Here is a 23,838-nt window from a genome sequence, read left to right as displayed (position 1 = left end):
TGAATGAGAGAAGGATGTTACAGGAAAGGAGCAGTTGTGCTCAGCAAACCCTCACTTGGTAAATAGAGGTTGAAAGGAATACACTTTCATCACCCTGGGTTTTGCACTGCAGCTCCTCTTCTGTAGACAGCTGGGCCAAAAGGTTACGAAGGCTTGGTGGGGAGGCAGTAATTAGAGATCCAGGGCAACCTGCTTAAAGAAATCGATCTGTATCTGGAAGCAGAGCAAGAGACCAGAGAGTTTTATCCTTAAACTGCCACAATTAAAATTTTCTTTTTCTTGTCTTGTCCTTGTCTGCAGCTTTGGATTAATCATTCAATTTGCCACAGCTGAAAATCTCATCAGACCTTTGAAGGCTTTACTCAGATTTGCTTGCATTGCTCCAAGCTTCTTAAAGGGTTGTTCAGCGGTTATGTTTGCAGTGTAAATTATATGATTTTATGGAATTCAAGACAGCTGTTGTGTTTATATGGCTATTAGTGGCTCCAATGCTCTAAGAGCCACGGGATTTAGTACAGTGATCACTGGGAGGTCTATGTTACTTGGATTTTCATAATTTAAGATAACATTAAAGTAATGGGACCAGGGGAGGAAGATGTGTGAAGACAAACTCACTCGGTGTGCGAATTTGGCCGGTATCCAAGTTGCAACCCAAGCTTTACTGAGATTCCAGCGCAGATATGTGCGGTCCCAGATCAATTTAGAAATCATTAGTTGAAAACATTATTGACCTCTTCCAAGCTGTTCATTGCAGATTTGAGTGTTTCTGTCTTGGAGCCAGGGAGCTACAAAGTGGATTGTGATCAGCTATCAATCCTCTCAGCTACGTTCATTGCAAAACCTGAATCTTTGATCAGTTGGATCTGGTAAAGCTGTCTTCCAATCTGGCTCGTCACAGATCAAACTGTAATTTTCTCCAAACATCCAGCTGTCCAGCTCACAGATGTGACTACAAAGCAGCCTGGAGCTGCCGTCCACAGCTGTGGGGAGAAGTCTGAAAAAGACGTGGTTCATCTGTCAACGCCTGGTTTCCAACCAGAAGGGGAGGTTGGGCCCGTCTCCCAGTGTTTGTGAGAAACATTTCACAGCCTTTTTACTTTCTTTTATCTGACAAACTATCAGTCCATCCACTTAACAATAATCAACTCTGATACTGATTCTGAGTTTGACAGCTGACAAGGAAATTGAGGCTGATATGGGGCATCCTGCAGTAATGAAGGCACAGGGCTTGATTGTAATTTGAAGAGAGAGACACAGAGACTTACAGCCTTCTGCACAGTTGTAATATGTTGTGTGGCCCGGGAGTCAAACAGAAATGAAACATATTTGTGCATATAAGGTTCTTGCTCTTTATTTAGAGCCTTGGGACCTGTTCTGGTTCTTGGTTATTGCAGAGCGCTCATCTTGGTTATTGCTGTTCCAGAGATGATTTGTCAGTTAAGGTCTGTGGTATTGGGATGTCTTTGTACCCAGAAATTCCTGTTGGTACCGCACTTCCAACAAAGCGACGTCAAGACTACCAGAGTTTTTGCCTTATAAAGTAGCCAACACTGAGTAACAAAAAAAGTAACTAAGTATTAGATTCTCACTTTAAATAAGAGACTTAAGGTACATTTGCTTGTAATTGTTGGTGTAGTTTATTTCATAAATGAAAAAGTAAAACTGAGAGTAGGTGGGTTTATTTTTCACTTTATGACTGATTTTGGTGCTGATATCATGTCTAAATCCAGGCTCAGGGGCTCAGACACAGAATTCCAGAGGGTCAACACAAATGGACGGCTGTAGTGAAAAGACTGACACTCAATCTTCCTTTTTCTGGATGCCAAACACAAGTGTGGGCACTAATTAGAGGCTCTGAAAAATCATTCAGGGGTGGGGAACCATCGTAACCTGAGGAGAGGCCCTTGTGTGGTGATGAGTTTCACTCGCTGTGCTGGACGGGGCCAAAGCCTGAGGGGTTGAAAGATTTCAGTTTAGCTTTGGTGTGTCTACTTTTCACACAGCTTCACATGTGCTTGCACATCACCATGCATTTACTATCATTAATCTGCAGCTGTGGCTTTGCAAAACCTTATCACAGTTTGTAATCATTTCTCAGATAACACTTTGTGCATTGCGTTAAGGATACATTTCATAGCAATTATGGAAGTTAAATCCTTCCTGGGCTCGAGGGCGTCTTGTGTTAGTCAACACAGGCTATTTTTATGGAAGAATTAACTGGATGTTGTTTTGTATTTTAATTATTTTCTAGCAACTGTGCGCTAAGTTTAAAGCTATGTTTGGTCTTTAATATCTTTTCACCCATAAATTTTACATAAGTAAATAGAAGTTTGTTTGTTTTTTTAATATACAAGTGTAGTCTATGCATTTTAACATTTTGCAATAACAGAAAAATGATACTAAACAAGACCATGTGCTGATGGACATCAACTCAACTACATACTTTGCATACCAATATGTTCCTGCAGCTGTTTTACATACTACAGAATACATAAGTTTGAGATCCATTTCAATAAGTCTTTATTACTTATCTGTTTTAGGCAAATATAAACATATACCCACTATGGACCTTGTGTGGGAAAGCTGTAGATAGAATATGACAGCATGCACGCACACACACACACACACACACACACACACACACACACACACACACACACACACACACACACACACACACACACACACACACACACACACACAACTTATCGTATCAGGTTGGGCCATCTGATATGATCTGCAGATGTTTTGTTTTGCCTCTGCAGCAGGTGTCAACAGATGTCCCTCCTTCCTATTTGGCCAGGTTGACCTCTTGGAGTGGGACCACCCTTCAGTCAGGCGATCTCTGGGTGCAGCACCCCTCTTGGAAATTTTATGCCTTGCTGAAGTGTTCCTGAGCAGGTCATTCCCACCCTGCCCCCTCAAGGGTCACTGGTCTGGCCTCCCTGTATGTAGAGCAGCATGAAAATGGAGCATTTCATTGCAGGGATCAATAAACCATCACATTATTGCGCAGCAACACAGCAAAACCAAGGTGTTCAGTCCTTTTAGTGCTGGGACTGATCATATTTCTTGTGACCTTTGATCCCTTCACTTAAAAGGCTTTCCTAGGTCATAATTGTCCACCTGTTTGTGACAGGACTTTGAGTGTAAGAGGTCTGAAAAGGGAAGTAGACAGGAGACAGAGCTGTACTCTGGTGAATAAGCATAGAGACAAAACAGCTTGTCTGAGAGCTCTTGCCTGACAGTACAGTAAGTACTGGTGAGCCCCTAGAGAACTGGGGCCCAATTGCATTTGGGCCCCAGTCCTTTCTCCATGTCTAACTGTGTTACCATAGTTTTCTTGACACAGTTGGCATAATATCAAACACCAGAATATGATTTAAAAACAGATGTACTGACAAAAAAAAATGCCCAAAGAAAATAACGCTGAGTATAGATCATTGGTATGTGTTTGCCAGCCACAGATGATCTCTCTCCGAGATGACCAATCATTTTATTAATTATAAATCACTATCATTCCTATCATTACCATCATCTTTTAAATTATTTGTGGAAAAAAATGTGTCCAATGCGCTTTTCCAGTGTAGCTTACAATAAGTGAGCGAGGTAGAGGTCTGTTGTTTTGCTCAAGGGCTCTTCAGCAGGTCTTAGAGATTTGGCAGTCGCTGATGGACGCAGTGATCAATATTATCTGTGACACTTCTGCCACGAGACGCTGTCTAATCTCTTGGCCAGTCATGTGTGGAGATAAGCTCTGGCTCTGCAGCTGTGCTCATGCTGTCAATCAACTGTACTGGATTAAAAAAAAAAAATAGAGAATATAATTGATGCTTACAATCAAAATACACACAATGTGCACATATATTGTATACAAATGTAAAAACTGTCAAACACATTACATGCATATGATAAAAATAGTGGTAAAGACAGCTCACATTGGATCACACTAAATACCCGCACTGAATATATGATCCTTTACAGACACTTATCATAGAGAAAATGCGTATGTGCTTCAGCATGCAAGTATTCAACAATCATTCAGCTGGTAAGAAGTCTGTAATTTGGTGAGTCGTATATGTATCATTGCATCCTGCTATATTTCATCCCTTATTTCAGCGATCTCTGCAGGGAATTTTGGTGTCAAACCCGTTTTACTTCCTCTTCAGCTCAACACACGGGAGCATATGCCTGGCAGATTAAATCACTGCAGAAAGGTCCCACGCAGCCAAATTATTTTTTTAATGGCATGAAAGTTTCCCATGGTGTGTTTCAGCCCTCTTTTTGCCCGACTGACTGTAAACCCAAAAGCAATAAATATCCTAAGCAGGGTTGGGAATTTACTGCACCTGTAGTAACCGCTACACCGTCTTAATAAGCAACAGATGTTGGAGTGATTTCATCGAACCTGAAAAGCATGCACTGAAAAAAGGGAATTCTTTGTTAGGTACAGTTTCATCACCTGGCCAAAGCTGCTTCCACTCTGATGCGCAGGAGCTCACATTCATTTTGATCAGCAGGTAACAGGGGCTGAAATTAAAAACAATTTGGTGTTAAGTGTCACGGTGACGCCGCTGTCGATTACCGGACAGGAAGTAGCTGTCGTGAATGGTTATCTGTGATGTACAAGGCTGCCGGGAGAACACGGTGTAGCACTCGACCTATGTTTAGCCCATAATGTGTGAAAATTATAATTTGACCAATGAGCTGAGCAAGTACAACCATGTGGCAGTGTAATCCATACCAATTTGATTCCATTTGGGAATTCATGTATTTTTTGTTTTTAAGTTTTAGTCAGAACCAATTGAAAAGCAATATAATGGCTAACAGTAGTGTGGCCTTAATTTTACTCATTGTCCCGGAAGAAAGCCAAAGTTATGTCTACTATATCATGAAGTATGACCGGCAGATAAACTCCAAAGCTAAGACACATGTAGTGAGACACTGTAATGATATCATGTGAAGAAAGATGAATTCAGTGAGCCTAACAGAAGCCAGCGTGAGTGGTTTTCATTCCTCCCATTGCTCTCATATGAGAAACATGCAGCAGTCTTGACAAAGAGGCTGCTCTCATTATTTACTTTGGTTTAAGGCATCTAACATTTATTAATGCATTGGGGTATTCATGCACATAAGTCTGTAAGTGTGTGTGTATATATGTGTGTATGTGTGAGGGAGTGGAGGTTTGTTTGTGTATACATTTGCTAAAGTACTGTATCCACTGTACTGTATGATCATTACTCTTTTAATACTGTTGTTTGTGTTATCATCATCACTAGTGGTAGCGGTGGTATCAATATAGCTGTCCAAAGCTTATTTACACTAATGTGCACAAGTCCATGGTTCTCTACATGCGCTCTCCAGCTTTGTTTTAGCAGGGGAAAGGTTAATGTTTAACAGCATGAATGGTTCACCAACTAATGTGTGAACAAAGCACAATGGCTGCACTGTATAGGCTCCTATTTATTCAGAGTCACTTCCTCCCTTAATAGTCGGCTCTGCTTTCCTCACAGAGGAAAAAAGTAGGTCAAGGAAAAGTCATGTTTGAGGTAATTCACTCTAGGGGACCGCTTCTCTGATCATTAGATGACATTGGTTAACCCCGAGAGTGAGGTCATTTTCAAGTCAAAGTTACACCCAGAATCCGGCTCGACTGGTAGCGTGTCTGTGCATTTTACAGTACGTGGAGGGTAAATCAGAGGGTAAATCAGAGAGAGAGGATATCAGTGAGAAGGTTGAAAAGAGAGAAGCATGAAAAGACACTATTGTTTATAAAAAAAGAAAAAGAAAAGCTTCAGGAAGAAAAGGAAGGAGGTTGTTTTTTCTTTCTTTTTTTTTTTTGACCTTGTGGATTCTACTTTAATCAAATATTGGTTTTCGGCTGATGTACTCTGAAGGAGCTCACTCTTCAGGAGTTTCTGCTTTGATGCAAGTGAACAAAAGATCCACAGTGAAGAATCACTTGGATAGTTCATTCTCAAACTTCATGTACAAAGACCTGAATGAACAAGGAATGCAAACGCATTGTTCCCCCTTCCTACTGCAATTACTTGCGATGAGTACGTAAGGATTAAGCAGGACATTTGCAGACTTTTTGGATTAAGTATGATTTCATCCATGCAGATCTCTGGACTACTTTTTCATCAGGACCTAATGCTTTCATTCAGCCCTTTTTTTTCTTCTTTTCTGTTTTTCTCTGCATCATCAAGCTCAGATTTTCCTTTCAAATTTTTGTCTTAATTACACTCATAATAAAGTCAATATTTAACAGATTTTCCAAAGGTATTATGTACAGAGAGCCCCCTAAAAAGCAATTTTGCAAGCTTTTTTTTTTTTTGGCCTCTTCTGTTAATATCATTCGTTGCACATGCTATAAAGCACATCTTGAGTCATATATTGAAGAATCATATCTTTTTTTTTTCACATTATTCATTATGTACTTTATGAGCCTGTATGTTAGAGTCCACACTAATGGGGATGTAATTAAAAACATGTCATTGTGATGGAGGGCCAAGCTCTAATAGCATGAAAGCTATGGGCTTGTTTCCTCCTGAGCCAGCAAATGGATATAAAAACAGTCAATCAAAGCTAGTGTGTTGCAGCTACTTGCACCACAAATTAAAAGAGCATTCAGCCATTTCTATTCGTAATTTCTGAAAAGACATCAAAGAAATATTGACTCCAGAAACAAAAAGTTTGGTAGATTTATTTGAACAGTATCATACTGTCATAAACCTCTTGGGAAAGGTGTAGTCCTGGATTGAACCACAAAATATGGCTCAATAAAATGTTTATATTCTGTCTGTAAGGAATGCATGTGTGATTTAGCAAAAAGCATGATTTGCCAGGATAAACTGGCCTTTATTTGGTAAGACAGTTGTACTTGAGGCCAAACTCTTCAGACAGTTATGAAAGAGCCTGTTCATTGAGAAGTCATGCCTGGGCTTTGTTTTTCTTTGCATCTGGCACACTGTCATTCAGTCTGTTCCCACCTGGCTCGCCCCCAAACCTAAATGAAAACATCAAAGTGAATATGCAATCTGAGGTAATTGTTTTTTTTTTTTTTTTTTTTCAAAAAGTGTCAGTAGTGTTTTATCTACTCACTCTATTGACAGACAGCATTGGTCAGGATGCCAGGAGAGAAAGTCCGGGTGACATCAAGTTACAAAAATGCTGTTTTTTTATTGAATCAGTGAAGAGCTGGATGCCTTCCTGTTAACAACAAAAAAATATATCAAAAGGAAAATGCAGTGGTGACATATCAATGTGAACAAATATTAAACAGACAATAACTGTCTCTTTTGAAGAAACATGTGTATTAGTTTAACTACTGAGCATTTACTAAAAACCCTTCCCCAAACAGTGATTGATTCTGAAATATAAAGAGTTTGGAGGGCCGTGTCTTTTTTTAATTCACCATTTAAAGCCTGAAGATATGGCCCTAGTCCTCATCTTAGAAGCCTTTTCTCTTTACTTTTAATACTAAGACTAACTAGGTCCACATGCAATACAAGTCAGTGGGAAACATTAACTAGCTAAGTCATGAAGATAACATGAACAAAATTTGCGTGTTAGCCTGCTTATTGAATCTGCCAAGTTGACATTTCAGCCTGCATTTTGTCCACCTCTGAAACGATAAACCTGCTACTGTTATCACTGTAAACCTCTGTGTTCCATGTGGCAACAGAAAGCTTGACAGGCCAAGCAACAGAGGAGTGAACTGTCAATTCTCCTCAACTTGTTTCTGACTTTAAATTATCAGCATTTATGCTGCCAGTGAAAAACAGACTGTGTCCAGCTCAAGTTGGTTTCGCTCACTTATTTTCAGTGACCACTCCTTCAGACAGATTTGTTGTGCTTGGATCTATCCTGAGAAAGTCAGAGTTCCTGTGGAACTGTTTTTTTGACATTATACAGGGTGAGCACATGGCACCAACTTAACCTGCCTGTGTTTTTGTTTCTGTTGCAAGCAAATAACCTCAGAATGAATCACGCCGCTGGGTATGAATCACATCCTTAAATCAAATTTATGGCAAAATAAAAGAGTAATCAAGCTCAAACTGTGTTTCAAATATAAATTTGTCTATACAGGTTGCACCGGGGAAATGGTTACTCATCCGTTTAATGCAATAACAAACTTCCAGCAGCACACTCCTTCTCCTGAGCACATTAAACCCCTGCTGCAGGTTCCTCTGACAGCTAGACATATTGGATTGGTTTATGAATACTGAATTATCATCAGTGGTACAAAAACAAATACCCCTCAAACAAATTGAGGGATGGCTGGGGACAGAATAAATTTATCAGTGTAAAGAGTCATCAAAATTTCAACAAAGCATGTTAGTACTAACCAAAGGCTATTGAGCCAGTGTTGATATTAGCATATTTTTGTGCTGACAATTTTATGTTATGTGAAACAAACTGTAAATGTAAATATTGGTGCTACGTGTAGCCTACAAAAGCTACTGTTTACTGGCTGTAATCAGAGGGACTTCAGGGTGTTGTCACTGCAGTGATCGTGAGGCTCAGGTGGAAGTAGTCTGACAATTTTTCTCCTGAAGGTGACAGAGCCTGATGGAGCCCTGAGGCACTGAATGACAAGCTTCATCATAGTGATTAAAACCCTGCAGTCACTGGTCCCAACGGGCATTAATGGCTTTATGAGGAGAGCGTGGTGAAAGCCATCAGGCCGTGTTCCCTTTGAGCTACTGTTTTAGATTCATGGAGCCATGATAACAACACAAGACCATGTGCAAGTTTATGACTGTATACTTGTTCAGTTTAGTTTCTTCTGGACACTAATTTTAATATTCATATTTCCCACACTGTCAGGTCTATCTGTGTCTCAACCCAACCCACCTTCAGTCACATTATGCCTATTGATTCCTCCTGTGCTGTCTGAATATATCTCAACCAATCGCTGTTTTTGGCTTTGCTTTAGGAGTGCAAGATTCCCATCAGGAGAAGATCATAACAGTGTCTGGAGAGGGAATGGTTCACAGCCCAGACTTCCCACACACTTATCCCAGGAATACTGCATTGACCTGGAGACTAGTGGCACCCAGCAACATGAAGATCCAGCTCACCTTTGATGAGAGATTTGGTCTGGAGGACCCAGAAGATGGCATATGCAAGTAAGAACATGGATGGTACACTGACACTAATATCTCAGTACAAACATACAGAGATCAAAATACATTTCTCATAATGGAAGAATACACTTGATTTGAGGGCCAGTCTTTGGTTGGTATTCTTGTCAGTTCTACACTGTCAGACTACACAGACATGCTGACTGACAGCAGAACACAGGTTATTGATTGGTATCTAGGAAATGGACAAAACAAAATATTTCTGAGTATTATAATGATAATAGCATTACATTTATAATATATTAGAATTATTTTGTGTGATACTCCTGTCCTGAAACTAGGCAGGTTTCTGGGTCAATGTAATGTGTGCTATAGGGTTATCATAGCAGGAAATGTGGATCATTTTTCTGTCAGGGTCCTCTGCACTGATCTGACTAGTGCGCCAACCTCCAGTGTATTCTTTAAATGGTTTATAAATTTTATTTTAAAAGACAATAAAAAGTAGCTTTAACTGTCTAAATGAAAATGTTGTCTTAATTTTCATTCATTACACTTAATAAATGAGGGCTAACCTCCTCCAGCAGTTAGAAGTAGTAATGTGCACAGTGTTTCATTACGAGTTTCCTCTGCTTGCTTGGCTGGCTCTCATCAGATGTGGTCTTCCCCAGTTGGCATGCCAGATACGTGTTTGTCTGAGGTAAAGACGTGTCCTGCCTGTGTAGTAGCCCATCTTTAAAGATTTAGAGTCAGAGTGTGGCCATTTGTGAAATTACCTTTGGTCTGCCGTGGCAGCTCGTGAATATTGAAAACCCGGCAGCAGAGTGATTTGTTTCGCCCAAGACACCATGATGACGTAGTTCAGGCCGGCATATTTTACTTGATGTAATCGATATTTTTAGCTGCTCACGTGATCATTCAAAAGACATGTGCATCAGCCTCTGACTGGCAACACATAAACACAAATACACACATATACATACACTACATCCTCTACTTCATTGTGGAGCTCACTTTCAATTAGTGCCTGGGTTTGCCTCTGTTTCCATCCAATTTAAATGGGGATTCCGAGCCCCAAAGATCGATTTACCCTCTGTGCATTATGCTCAGTGCCTTGCTGTCAGTATATCACTACCAACTGGTTAGCATGGAGGAGCCCAATCAGGGGATGGTGGAGAAGAGCTGGGAGAGGGCGACCTCACTAGTCATTCCTGGAGAGCCCCCTAATGGAAGGCAGGGTGAATAACAGCAGCTGTTTTCCACAGAGCTGGCAAAGTTTAGATAATGGACGTGGCAGCGCTGCATGAACATGTGTCTTTTGAGAAGATAGCTGAACATGCAAAATTAAAGGAATATGTGGCCATGAACCAGTATGTCTCTGTGCCAGCGTCAGCTCCTGAGCGTCCAGTTACACAGATCAATGAAGTGCTTGGAGTTCTGACTCTGATTCTGATCTGTTAGAGATGGGCTGCAGCTGATTCAATTGTTTCAAGTGCTGTGAAGTGCTGCCATCTAGGATGCGTGCCTCTGCTTCGCATTATACTTCCCATATCATGACTTTATTGGTTGTTGTCAGTAAAGCTAAAAGTCAGTATGTGAGTGCAGGTAACTCGAGCCCTCCATCACACCTCTGAGGCGGGCTGGGTTCCTGTTGACGAATGAGGTTATTGTTGCTGTCAAAAACCCCGTGAGGGAAAGTTCCACAGTGGGGCAGGGTGCAGACTGACAACTTTTGTGCCGTCCTGCCTTCACAAGACTGCACTAGTCAGCGTCCTCAGGGAGAAGGGCGAGAGACAATAAAAACATCCTCTTCCAGGGTCATGCAAGTTATCGCCGTGTCTACCGCTCCAGCTCTCGCATTTTTCATTCTCCCCGTCGCCCCCCCCCCCCACCGAGGCCCACCGAGGCCCAGCGTGTTTTGATCAGATCTCAAGATACACACTTTTGGCAGGGTTGGCAGATAAATGAGTGCAGCATGCAATCACAAGCAGAGTCACACATTCACAAGTTTGTCTGCTTCTCTCATTTTCTCATTCAAACACACACTCACTTTCCCCCTGTACCACATAAACACACACATGCATAAAGCCTTTGGCCCAGTCTGCATATCTACTTTATCTTTCATGTGCTTTTAAAAATTTATTCACAAAATTTCCCCTTAGACCTTCATTGCAGTGGTGTTACAGCAAGAAATATTCACACATAATGCTGTTGAAATGCTCCTCTTACCCTCGTGTCACTGTACGATGTGATGCAAATACAGAAGACCCTAATCTCCTGTCCAGTGATTCACAGCAAAGGCCAAGGATAAAACAAACAACAGTGGGAGATGTGTTCGGCTCTGGTAGCGAGCCTGGAGCGAGAAGTCTTTTCTAAGATGAGAGGGAGGCTGTGTAGTTGAGATGCTCATCTGCTATTCTGTTTGTCTGTGGCACGATGAAAAGCATTCTTACCAAATCCACTGGAGGAGAGGCATATTGGAGAGGGATTGGTCTTGCCACTGTTGGCATGGCAGCAGAGTCGTGCTTGACGTCTCACAGATAGGACTCTTCTCAGAAAGGCATTTATGCTCTCTGTCTTCAGTCTGAAAGGAGAGGACTGAGAAACAGTGTTTGTGCTGCTAATCTGTGTCATCTCCGTGGTATCTATTCATAATGTACAAGGAGAAAACTATGTAGGAAAAAGCTTTGTGAATATTAAACACACTTTCCTTGCAGTGTGCAGGGAGGTAATCCTTTTTGTTAGTACCATATATAAGATTCCTTTGCTGCTCTAATCCTGTTCACTGTGACTCTGTGTACAGTTTGGTATGTATGTCAGTGCATTTGTAAATCTGTGAAACCGCTGTTCGACATGGTGATTCTGAACACATGGCGATGTGTAATGATCAAGGCGTCCTGCATTATTGATGAGCCATCTGTCAAAGCTCTGGAGCTGTCCTATGGCTGATTTTTAGAGAGGAAAGCTAGTCTCTCCACCGGCCTCCATCCAGAAAGCAGAGAGAAGCTAAACTGGTATTTTATCCTTTTCCAAAACCTTTTCATGTCAGTCTGGTTTGGCTTTATATAAATGAATGTTTTACATGCAGTTGTCTAACATGTGTACGCTTAAACTGTGAATATATGGTTTTGCAAAAGAACAGTTTCAGTTTTACCTTTCCCAATAAGTTTGTTTGTGCAGATTACAAACTTCCTGTATACCTTTCTGAATCAAAGGCAGCAGAGTCAGTAAATCTATCGACCCCCCTCCCCTTCAGTTTATTTAACATCAGAGAAAATCCATTTTTAGTCTTGCTCATGTCCCTCCATGTTGTTTTATTGAAACCAGCTTGAACTGAATCTGTCAAGCCTGTGCAAAATGTAAACAATGTCCTTGAAATCCAAATATCCGAATTGGCAGCACTGAATGAGAGGTTAGCGTGCCTGTTGACGCAAATGGCAAAGTGATTAATCCCAGACTGTGAAGAGTCAGTGAAACAAGGCTGTATTGAATGCAGTGCAGCCACTGGTTACACACACAGGTATAAATAATAAAGACTGAACTCCTGAACTGCTTGTCTTAAGTGCTGAGGTTGGTCGATGTTAGCCTTGGCACACCAAAGGAGTCTGGAGCACGGCCATATGCTTCTGCACTTCATAATGTTTACTGGTATTATGGGTTGGCAGGGTGGCCAGTGGAGAGAGAGACTGTCATGTAATAACAGGGTCGCAAAGTCTGATTCCCACAACAAACAGAATGGTGCTTTTATTTATATTTTTCTCAAATGAAATTTATACCATCAGTTTGTTGAGTGAAATTCACAAGACTAAACAACTGAAAACTGTAAAATTTAAAATGGAAATACAATTCTTGATAGTGTAATAGAAGGTAAGAAAAAAAACGCATAACTGCACAATTGTTCACATTCATAGATTTACAATGTGAGTTTTTCTTGAGTCCAAGAGAAGAGACCTGCAGCTTTTCCCACAAACAATATACAGTAGCATAGTAAGCTCAAGATTTAATTACTATATTTCAGTGACAACATGTAGCATCAGTGTAATAGGCCTGTCAGAAGGCTGCATCAGCGGGCATTAACCTCTAAATAGTATGAACAGCTGCTTATTTTGCACTGTCAACCAACCTGAGATTTGTCCTCAATACACTTGTAATCTTCAGGTCATTTTTATTCTTTTAATTCAAACAGTAAATCAGAAATGAGGTCAAACCCTTATTTCCCCTGGGAGGCTTTATTGATATTAACAATCTCACCCTCAGAAGGGCACAGCAGAGCTGACGGGACAGCACCTTGGCAAACAGACTTAACAAGCAAGGACATAATTATTGAAAGTTCAAACAAAGCTGAAGTTGTGGTGTAACCTGAATAAAGACAATTTTGTGATGATGGAACAGTCTCAGAGTGGTTCCAATAAAAAGTGATGTCTCAGAAACCAAAATATTCTCCTGCATTTTCTGTGTCTGACTCTACCAGGTACGACTTTGTGGAGATAGAAGATCTGCCTGAGAAGGCCATCCTGGGTCGTTGGTGTGGGTCACAGTCGGTACCAACTAGCCGCACTTCCGAGGGCAATCAGATCAGGATCCGTTTCGTCTCTGATGAGTATTTTCCCTCTGAGCCGGGATTCTGCATCCGTTACTCCCTCCTGCCTGTGGTGAGTATAGTATCAGTTTATATTGGAACTGAAAAATGTGCATTAGGAGAAGTTGAGCACTTTGCTTTAGCACTTAGATTTCTCTGCTTCTATCTCCAGCCTCAGGGAGGTAAGCGATGCCTCCACATGTAAGCACAATTAAAATAATTTGCTTGTTGCGTAACATGGGCTCTTAATTTGAAGTCATCCGCTTCTGCCTCAGTGATCCCGAGGTTTTAAGCATCGTTGGGGAGAAATCATGTTTAAGCACTCTGGAACATCTGCTGCCTGTGCTATCATTTATTTTAGTTATGAAGATACACAAAAGCCAGGACATCTCTTATACACAGACAATACAAAATGATCATAACCTCTGGAAGGACAGTGGCAGGTATGATTATATATTCAGATGACAGCAATGCTTGAGTTTTCTTTCAAGATTTAAAAATAGAAAATTTCTGTTATGGGCCCTGGAATAGTTCGAACACATTAGAAAGCAACAAAACACATCAAAAGTACACTTGCTTATATGCTGCCTCCTCGAGTTACAGATTGCAGATTGTAAGTGCATCAATATTCACTTCAAACGGTTTCAGACTCTGTAATTTTCCCATTTTCTGGGGCTTTCTGGTTTCCACTTTTTAAATAACTGTTATGTTTTCCATTATTGTTCTATATAAAACCATATACCTTTTGAACTTGTACTGTATCCATAGATCCAGCTGGATGAGTCTGACAGGCGAGGTCTCTCAGTGTCACTGATGGTGTTGCTTGAGACTGAAATGGAGAAAATAAGTGGCTTCACATTCACAAAGAGGTCCTCTGACCCCAAGGGGGATCCATTCATGCCCCAGAAATGAAAGCAGGAATTAAGAGATAAAAGTGCTTTTTGTGTGGAAAATTGTCAGGCTGCTGTCTGTCTGTTTCATTTTCTGTTCACCTTTTATCATCACATACAGTAGCTCAAAAGTAATACCTGTTTTTTTTTATGTGTTTTTACAATACCCCCCTTCACAAAGATACCCCTGTTATTATACTCTATACTTAGTACTGATATATATACATAATGTCAGACAACATATAACCAGTCTTTCTTTCTGCTTTTTCATGGTATCTTTCACCTTTCACTTCTCATTGCCTGTAATAGAGACTGTAATCACTATTTCCATCCCTTATTAAACTTTGTTTCTATTCACCTTTTAGACTTTTGCCAGATACTTACAAATCCAGCAAAACGTAGAATCTGTGCGTAACATAACTTAAACTCATTCGGTTTATCACTGAATGAGTGATAAACCTGAAGATCATTGAAGAGCACAAGACACAAGCAGCAACTGTAGTGTTGAGGGTTTGTGTCACAACTGTGATCATGCACGATAAAAAAAAAAAAAGATATGAGCTGAATATCAGTGGGTGGAGTCTTTGTCAGAGCATCCTGGAAGTTAGTTAAAAACAGAGCAACAAAGAAAGTGTCTTCATGCTCCTTGACTTTTTACTTAATTTTACTTGACATTAGCTTAATAGTAAGACTGAATTGCTGTTTCACTTATTTTCATGTTTCAAGATTTCTTGTTGGGAGGAAGGTGGTGACTTTAATTAGCTTTGTACCAAACATTTTCACAGACTTTCAGAGCTGTTGTTCTGACTTGAGGGGGGTGCTCATGTGAGATTTTCCCAGTTGTAAACTTATTTTTCCAACTATTCCAACACCACATGAACACACTATAAGTCTACTTGTATGTGTATTTAAGTTCAGTGGGTCTAACTATATTTGTCCTGATCCATCGTGTTCGCATTCTTCATTCTCCTCCACTTTCTTGCTTTTTTTCTTTCTGTCCTGGTCTTCAGACCACACACACACAGAGAATCCCTTCGTCCCTGTTCCCCTCTCTGACAAAAACCCGGAGATAAACTGAAGAGACAACTGCCGTGTTTTAACCTGTCATGTTTTAGTTCTGTTCACTTGCTTTAAGTAAACAGCTCTGCTCCTCATTAATCCCTAATGGCCTGCAGGACTGTGAAATCTGACAAGCACAAATAGGCAACTGAGGTCACTGACGATGATTTGTATTCTCTCTTTAACTTTTTTTTTTCTCTGCTTCAAAAGCTTTTTTCTACCTTTATTCCTCATACACATTGTTATTATTGCATTCTTTCTTCATCCCTAAAAGCCCAGACATCATTGTTGATAACAGCACTAATACTTGAAACACTTTTCAGTTGGTAGCAAAAAAGTATTGAGGTTAGATACTCAGCTCTGTTATGTGAGGGTTAGTGTTGGAATTGGACATAAATTCAGACAAAAAACTGCATCAGTATTAAACAGGCTCTACTCTATGTTTAAAGCATGAACTTTATTCCCCCACATTTCCTTCTTCACTGTTCACAGAAAACCATGTTTGGCCAAATATAGAATTTTTCAGAAAAACTGAAGGATTAAGTGTTCCCTTCCAGGTTGAGAAAACTCGCATGTATTGTGCTGAGGCTGTTTTTCTACCTCAGGAAAGTTTTTTGAGTTCCATGATTTTCACAGGGCAGCAACATTTCATAATTTTACGAAATTTCCTGCAATATTTTACATCAAAGATAGAGGATGTTAGGGAATTTTAAACTCAAATTAATTAGTTCACATTGGAATGAAAGTATTTTTGCTATGGTGTTCAAATGTCTGCCTCTAACTGTTTGATGGAACAAGAAGCCTGAGTTTGTGTTTCATATTCCCACTCCAGAAGGTGCGGAAACCGTGAGGAGGGGGGGAAGGAAGCTTTGGCCTCTGCGCGTTCAGCCTGGCTTCCCTTTGAACCTTCCTCTGACAGAGGAGGAGCACGCTAGAACAGCGGCACTCTGTTTCCTCTGTGGTCAACCAGCAGCTACTGAAACCTCGTGCCACGCAGGGGCCAGCACTTTAGTTTATATTTAAACAAGCAATAATTCCTCCCCACCACTTCCATGGAATGGAAGGGGGAAAAAAAAATAAGACCCGGTCTGTAATTCACAGGAAGAGATTTTAGGGAAAGTGAAAGGGCCGAGGCAAAGAGGTTGTTAAAACACAGAAGAGAAGGAGTCTGTTGAATAGAGCGAGATGGGGTGTTGAGTGGCGGGCGTTGTGGGTTAAAGGAGCAAACAAAACATACATCATTGTCTCTGTGAGGTCTCTCTCCAGAATTAAACTGCACTGGTTGGCATGAAGATCAGTCTTCCAGCTTTGTTTGTTTTAATGGATTGAAGAGTGTTTTACACTCTCCGGATGTAAATCACTCACTGTTATGTTTGCCTGAATAACAACACAAGCTAAACTCTACTATTAGAATGACTTGCAAAGAGGGAGATAGGACAGAGGACCTAAGGACTAAAATCCTAGTTAAAGCAGATGGTAATGACAGGCAAAGCCATGCAGGAGTCTTACCGCTGGCATGATGAAACTGAGGTCTGTTTTTACACCAACCTCAATTACAGCGTGTGGCTTAGAGTGAGAGAAAAAAACACTTTTTTCACGCACAACAGACCTTGTTGCTTACTCAAAGGTCTCTTGTGCAAGGAAGTGGTTTGCAGCTTCATGTGAAAGAGAAGATATTGTTTTTCAGAGCTCTCCCAAGATGCTATTTCAGAATTGTCATCTCAACATAGTTAGCTGAACCTGTCATTTTACTTACCAGAAATACGATCATGTGGTTGTTCTTTATAAGAACAAAGAGAGTTGGAAATGAGGTAATCACCGTTTGAAAACAAGGTTATTCCTTGTGGGGCCAGGGGGCTCAGAGAGGTTGGTGGTGATAAGAGGTAAATTACAAGACTTCACACTTTGATCCTGTCTCAGGTCACGTAGAAGAAAAGATACACATCCACCCTTTTACCATTTGAAAATCAAGTGCTCTTTCAAAACATGCATTCATTTTAACCCACTCTGCAATCCCGTCATTCTAGGAAGCTGCCTGTATATAGTGCTCAGCATCTACCTCTATAGCAAGCTCACAATTGAACATATTTAAGATGATTAGTTTGAGGACAGAATACACCACTATGTCTCTAAATAGCTCTCAGAATCTCTCAGCCTGCCTCAGGTTGCTGGCTCAGCTATTTGTTTCATAAAAGATTGATATAAGCAGAATTCAGCAGGTGACTCCTTATGTTAAGCAGCCAAAGAACATAATAGATGCCAGTCAGGGTGAAGGCGTCCCCACAAGGTTAAACTCTAAGCATCACTCAAGCAAAAAGAGCAAAAGCTGCAACTTTTGGTAATTTTATCTTATTTTTTTAGGATTGAAGATTTTACTTTAGTCATTGCATTGCACCCATTTGACAACTCTTTTATCTGAAGTGACTTACATAATTGTCCCACATACCCAACAAAGTCAGGGCATTTTGGGGATTGGTGTCTTTTGCTCGAGGGCACTTCAAGGAAGCAGTCAGAAATTGAACTACCAACCCTTCAATATCTAACCAGCCCACTCTGCCTCCTGAGCTACAGTCATCCCAGTCAGACAGTTCAGTATTTATCATCAGAATACTGCATCTTCCTGAGCATTTCAAAATATCTTCTTGAAAAAAGGTTGTAATCATATATAAAAATACATTTTAAATTTCATGTTGTGCAGTTGTGAGCCAAATTTGTGACTGCACAATGTTGACCCCAGTCCTTGCAACACTGCCACCGCACAGTGGCTTGTATTTATGCATGGGAACATTTGTATTCAGAGCATTCTTTTCCCTGTGAAACCTATGCACTGGCCAGTGTCTGAGCTTTTGTTTAGAGGAAATAAGCAGTTTTGCACATGCTTCCGCCTTTGTTTTCATCCTGTAAGGCACCTAGACACAGGACACTGCACCGGGGACCTGGACTGACCTGCGGGCTCAGTGGGCCAAGGTGTATCTGTCATCTCTGCATTTTGTGCAGTGTCAAATCAGCATCCTGTTTTTGAATCTATTCCAAGCCTTTGCTGATAGTCACTCCGCTCACTCTGTTTCAATCCGTTCTGTTTGTTTTCTTGAAATTGTCTTACTAACACAAAAATGGAAACAAATGAAGAACTTGTGGGTTAGTTATGGTGATTAGAAACAGCTTTCCAGTGTTCACATTTTAAAGTCTTAGATCATCAATCTATCATCGTCTACAATTACAGCAAATCATTTATAGAGCTTTACTGAGCCTAGTTTGAAAGCCTTGTGTACTCATTCTGTACATCATATCATTCCATTATGTGTGTTCATACATCATACAAGTCTTTCTCTGTCAAACTTGACACACAGACACTGCTCTAAATTCATGCCAGTTAAAGTTGGTGGTCCATTAAAGAACTTTATTCTTGAATTTCTCAGATGGGAGCTCTCATCTGCTACTTATAGCTTTATTCACACCATCTTGATGTGTCTCTGAAGGATTGCCTGGCTTTCCTATCTGAAGCCGAGCTTGCGGAGCGCCACTAATTGGGGGAGTGCTGCACCGTCGACATTCACAAGCTGTTAATGGCTCTTGCTCAGAGAAAGGGCTGTTCAATTCACTCTCTCACACGTGTACTTCTGTGGTGCTTTGTGACCAGTTCTTTCTGAATAAATATTTCTTTCACATTTTTGTCTGTTTATCTCAGTAGGTGCCAAATAAACCAAAGATATGCTCTGTGGTTATGAAGGCAGCCTCATTAGAATGAGTCAAATCTGTGGCATGAGCACAGCTGTGCATCAGCTGTATTTTTGTAGCCTGTGGTGCAGCCATGTCAAACCACTGGCATCTTATTTTAAAGTCTGCGCCAAAGGGACTTGAATTCTGAGTATTTTACATACACTCATGCTGTCAGTAAATCTTAGGGGTGTTTCCTGAGTTACACCTATTATTCAGTGTGAAAATGCCAATATACTTACCAGTGTGATCACTTGTTTCCACCCAGTTGAAAAAAAAAAGACTACATCCATTTTAAATATCTCTGCTGTCTTTTCTCATGCCCGGCTGAGGAACATTAAATTCACTCTGAACTATTATAATGGTGTCTATATGAAAATACTATATTCTTGTGATAAAAAACACTACTATAAACACTATAAGCTTTCTGATGGATAGCTTTTGTCCGAGTGGTTTTACAGTGCCATGAATACTAACGTTTTTAGCAGAAGTAGGAATCTAGCCACAAATCCATGTTATGTCAGTGCCATGGCCTCTGGCAAAAGGAAAACTTTTCCTCTTCTAACCCACATTTCTCCCTGGATTCCTTTCTAATTCTCCCCTGTAAGTCATCAAAGGGAAGATACGGATTCCTGGAATCATTTTTTTTTTCTTTTCAAACATTTCTGGCTCCCCGAAAGCTTTAAGACCCAGCTGCCAGCAGCCAATGTTTTCCACGAGCTGCATTTTTTTTGTAAGTGTCACAATGTTGCCTTCTACCTGTCAGTCACGAAAGATTAGAGAGACCAGCGAGCTGACATGTTGGACAAACGCAGCGTCACAGGACTGAAAGGTTTAACAGATTAGCCTCTTCTCTCGTGGGAACACTAGCACCCCAGGTATCAATCTTCTCTCTGACTGCACGCTGGAGCGGGGAGAGTTGGGAGCTTGAAACAAATAATGCTGCTGCCTGTGGGAGATTCAGGGACAAATGTTGTTATGCAAAGTGGGCAGAGGAGCTGACAGAGATGTGATCACATTTGACAGCTTAAAAAAATGACGCCATTAATTCACATGGCCAGTTCATATATAATCAGTACAGTATGAACCTTGTTGGAGCTCTAATAAAATGGTGTCCCATCCTTACATGCAAAATACCAGACTCCAACACACCTACTATTACAGAAAACGAGCTGCTAGGTGTAAGATTTTATAAACATATTAATTTGCCTGTGAAGGAGTTGGTTCTCTACATCTTCTTCAGCACAAAATGTTTATCCAACGCAGTGATCAACGTGTGAATGCTTTGCAAAATATCAGTCTGTCTGTGATCTTCAGGGGCTCAAGTCAAAGTGCTGCCACATTTTACAGGACCAGGTCTAACACGTAGAGCTTAAATTGGGCCTCAGCTGGCCTGGGCCGTCATGGTTTCGGTTAAACTCAACTCAGATCCAAACCACTGTAACATTTAATGAGCCTGAACCAAATTTAAACCCTTTTTGTACCATTGCAGAGTCAGATTTCCCCTCTTTTTATACTTTAACAGTTTTTCACATTGTAGACATAAAACACATCTTGTCACTGCTGACAAAGTTGTTCCCTCTGTGAAATTTTCCTGTTTTAGTCTTCGTAACCTAGAGCAAGCTTACAGGCTCTTAAATGTCACAGAAAGTGGCAGAGAGGAGGCAGTTGGTGCAATGATGCGGTTTTGGGAGTGGAAACTGCTTTCCTATTGTCTCTATGGCAAACTTCATGACGTTGAGGGAGTTTTATGTTTACCTAATAGGAGATTTATGTGACACACAAGCACATTATAATCTTCTGGCAGAGAAATGGGAAGACGTTTTTAGTCCATCAAAAGCCAAAAGCTACAATAACAGAACCATACATCTATTACATTTTCTGTTGTAACTTTATACATAAATGATGGGGTTTTTTTTGTATAAATGACCTTTCTGTTCTCTCATCATCTCATCATCTGTTGGTTTTCCTACAGACTGTATCAGAACCCGAAGTTCCTGCAGTTCCCCCTCCATCCCTGCAGGGTATTGAGGAGCTGTCAGATGCAGTGGCAGGGCTGAGCACTGTGGAAGAGGTCATGAAGTACCTGGAGCCAGAGCGATGGCAGCTAGATATGGAAGAGTTGTACAAACCTACGTGGCACGTGCTGGGGAAATCCTTTATCCATAATAAGAAAGCCAGAGGTAGGACATTTTAAACTTGTGAATGAACCATTTTTAATATAAATACAGTAGTCAAGAATGCAGAAAACTGTTTACACTTTAATACTATAGTAAGGTATAGTCATTTGAATATGTTTGATTTTAGAAAAGCCGCAAACTGCTTAAGGGATTTTTTGGACATGAAGTGATTCTGACCATGTCTTGTCTGTGTCTTTGAGGAGGGGCTGATCTCAATCTGTTGAGAGAGGAAGTTCGACTGTACAGCTGCACTCCACGCAACTTCTCCGTATCCTTGCGTGAGGAGCTGAAGAGGACAGATGCCATTTTCTGGCCCAGCTGCCTCCTGGTGAAGCGCTGCGGTGGAAACTGTGCCTGCTGCTCTCACCGCTGCTACGACTGTCAGTGTGTTCCCGCCAGAGTCACGAAGAAATACCATGAGGTAAATATCAAAAATCAACAACATAGTTATGTTTGTCATCATAATCATAATCACATTTGATGTCACAATGACATGAAAGACAAATTTTAGAAAAACAATAAAACAAGACAGCTGTCGACTCAAGAATCCTTGTTTTCGGCAGGTTCTGCTGTTGAAACATCGAGGCGGTGGAAGAGGCCTGCAGAAGTCCATGACGGATGTGCCCTTGGAGCACCACGAGGAGTGTGCCTGTGTGTGTAAAGATGACTGGGACTGACCTCAGACATGTGTAACAGCTGCCACTGGAATCACACAGGATGTTAAAAACGAACCTCTGCCACTGTTGCAACGTTCTGTATCTCATCCACTTCCGCCTCGGAGCTAACAAGATTTTCCCTTTATCCTATTGTCCTTTCACTAATTGGATGGAGCAGAACAGACTGGAATCTAATAAAACTTCTGAATGGATTTGACTGCTGTGGAATACCAATAGTTTGCTCTGAGTGCATTTTAGAGAGACAAAAATTCACTGGAGCAGATCTGGACTATTACCTATGTCCTCTGAAGACTATTTTCTTCATCTCCTCAGCGATAGGAGCATTGAGGCATTTTTGCCTCCTCTCCTTAAGGTCTTTTTTAAAGTTCAGCCAGCGCTGGCTGATAGTGTCATGGAAAATGGGAGCTTCTTTGTTCAAATACTTTTTTTTATGTCTATAAGTGAGCTGGCTCCAGCTGCCTTAGTCCCTCTGCTCCTCTATTATTACCATCAAGGCATAGGAAGGTGCTTTTTAATGAGCAGTTTTCCCTTGCTCTGGCTTTACCACAGATTAAATCTGCGGTAAAACGCAGCCTCAGTGTCGCTGAAACGCCTCCCTAATGAGACTGTATTATGTGTAAATATATATTTCATTTACATTTCTTTTCTTTACCGTTGTGCCTTTTCTACCAAAGATTCTCAAGGAGAAGATAAAAGTTGCACATGTAGAACCAGCTGGGTGTTGTGCATTACAACTCTTCATTCGGCCCACCTTAGCAATACTAGTGTCAAATCTGCTTGCTTCATGAATGCCTAGTGTCAAGCAATTCTTGCTTCATTTGAAATTGTTCATGTTAGATATTTATTTGTGTAATGAAAGGGAAATTTTGGTCCAACGCCTTTTTTGCAACATGTGTCACTGTGTAGTATTAGCCTGCATTTTCACTGTTAGTCATTTAACATTTTCATTGTGTCGTGGATGTTTTCCATTTTCTGTATGCCAAAGTTATTTATCTCTACTTTTGCAACAACTGTTTGTGTATTTCATTGTACTGAACATCGAAAATAAATTCTTCTGTGTCTAAATGGAGGTACGGTATTGGAAATAATGAACAGTGAACAAACAACAAAGAAGATGGAGAGGATAGCGAGTGTATTTCCACAGTTCAAAGCAAAGCTAACAGATGATGGACATGTGTATAAAGACGTCACAGGCAGAGATGATGGTCATACTTGGAGAAGATCATATATGTGGTCTTCTCTGTGACATCAGTACAAATCAGATGGAGAAGCACTTTAAATTAAAGCAGACTAAGATGTTCTTCATGGTGTATAGAAGCCAAACATGCATAATTAACTATAAGGTGAAAAGCAATGCAGAAATGTGACTTAAGACCCTGAACTTACCACACAATATATTACTCTGTGCATCTTCTCAGCACAATAAAATCCCATGGTTAGATGTTCTTTCGACGCTAACCAGGAGATTTCACAACAGTGAGTAATTTGCTCTTTATAGCATTTCTCTAAATGCACTTTACAAGTCCCTCACAGAAAATCCACAAAAAAGACTTCAAGAGAACCTATGTTAAATTAAGACATACAAAAAATGCCTTGTATAGACTTAATAACAAACAAAAGAAAGAGTGAAAAGAAAGCGTTAACAACCTT

At 40.6% G+C, this 23,838-nt stretch overlaps 1 protein-coding gene across 2 annotated transcripts in view; it reads left to right on the top strand.

Annotated features, from left to right (window-relative positions):
• Positions 1-23,239, top strand: part of pdgfc (platelet derived growth factor c) — a 38,466-nt gene extending 15,227 nt beyond the window's left edge. Inside the window, exons 2-6 of one of the 2 annotated variants that reach the window (XM_041048151.1) lie at positions 8,942-9,134; positions 13,558-13,738; positions 21,307-21,514; positions 21,715-21,932; positions 22,075-23,239. In XM_041048151.1, coding sequence (XP_040904085.1) covers positions 8,942-9,134; positions 13,558-13,738; positions 21,307-21,514; positions 21,715-21,932; positions 22,075-22,188 — 914 coding nt within the window. In that variant the 3' untranslated portion in view covers positions 22,189-23,239. Of the gene's footprint in view, positions 1-8,941; positions 9,135-13,557; positions 13,739-21,306; positions 21,515-21,711; positions 21,933-22,074 lie in introns of both variants that reach the window. The other variant, XM_041048150.1, reaches the window with a different exon arrangement.
• Positions 23,240-23,838: the final 599 nt, after the last annotated feature.

This window comes from Toxotes jaculatrix, chromosome 10 (assembly GCF_017976425.1).
Source record: "Toxotes jaculatrix isolate fToxJac2 chromosome 10, fToxJac2.pri, whole genome shotgun sequence".
NCBI classification, from domain to species: Eukaryota; Metazoa; Chordata; class Actinopteri; family Toxotidae; genus Toxotes; species Toxotes jaculatrix.
The sequence above is the reverse complement of the archived record's forward strand: the minus strand, read 5'-3'. Positions and strand labels throughout refer to the sequence as shown.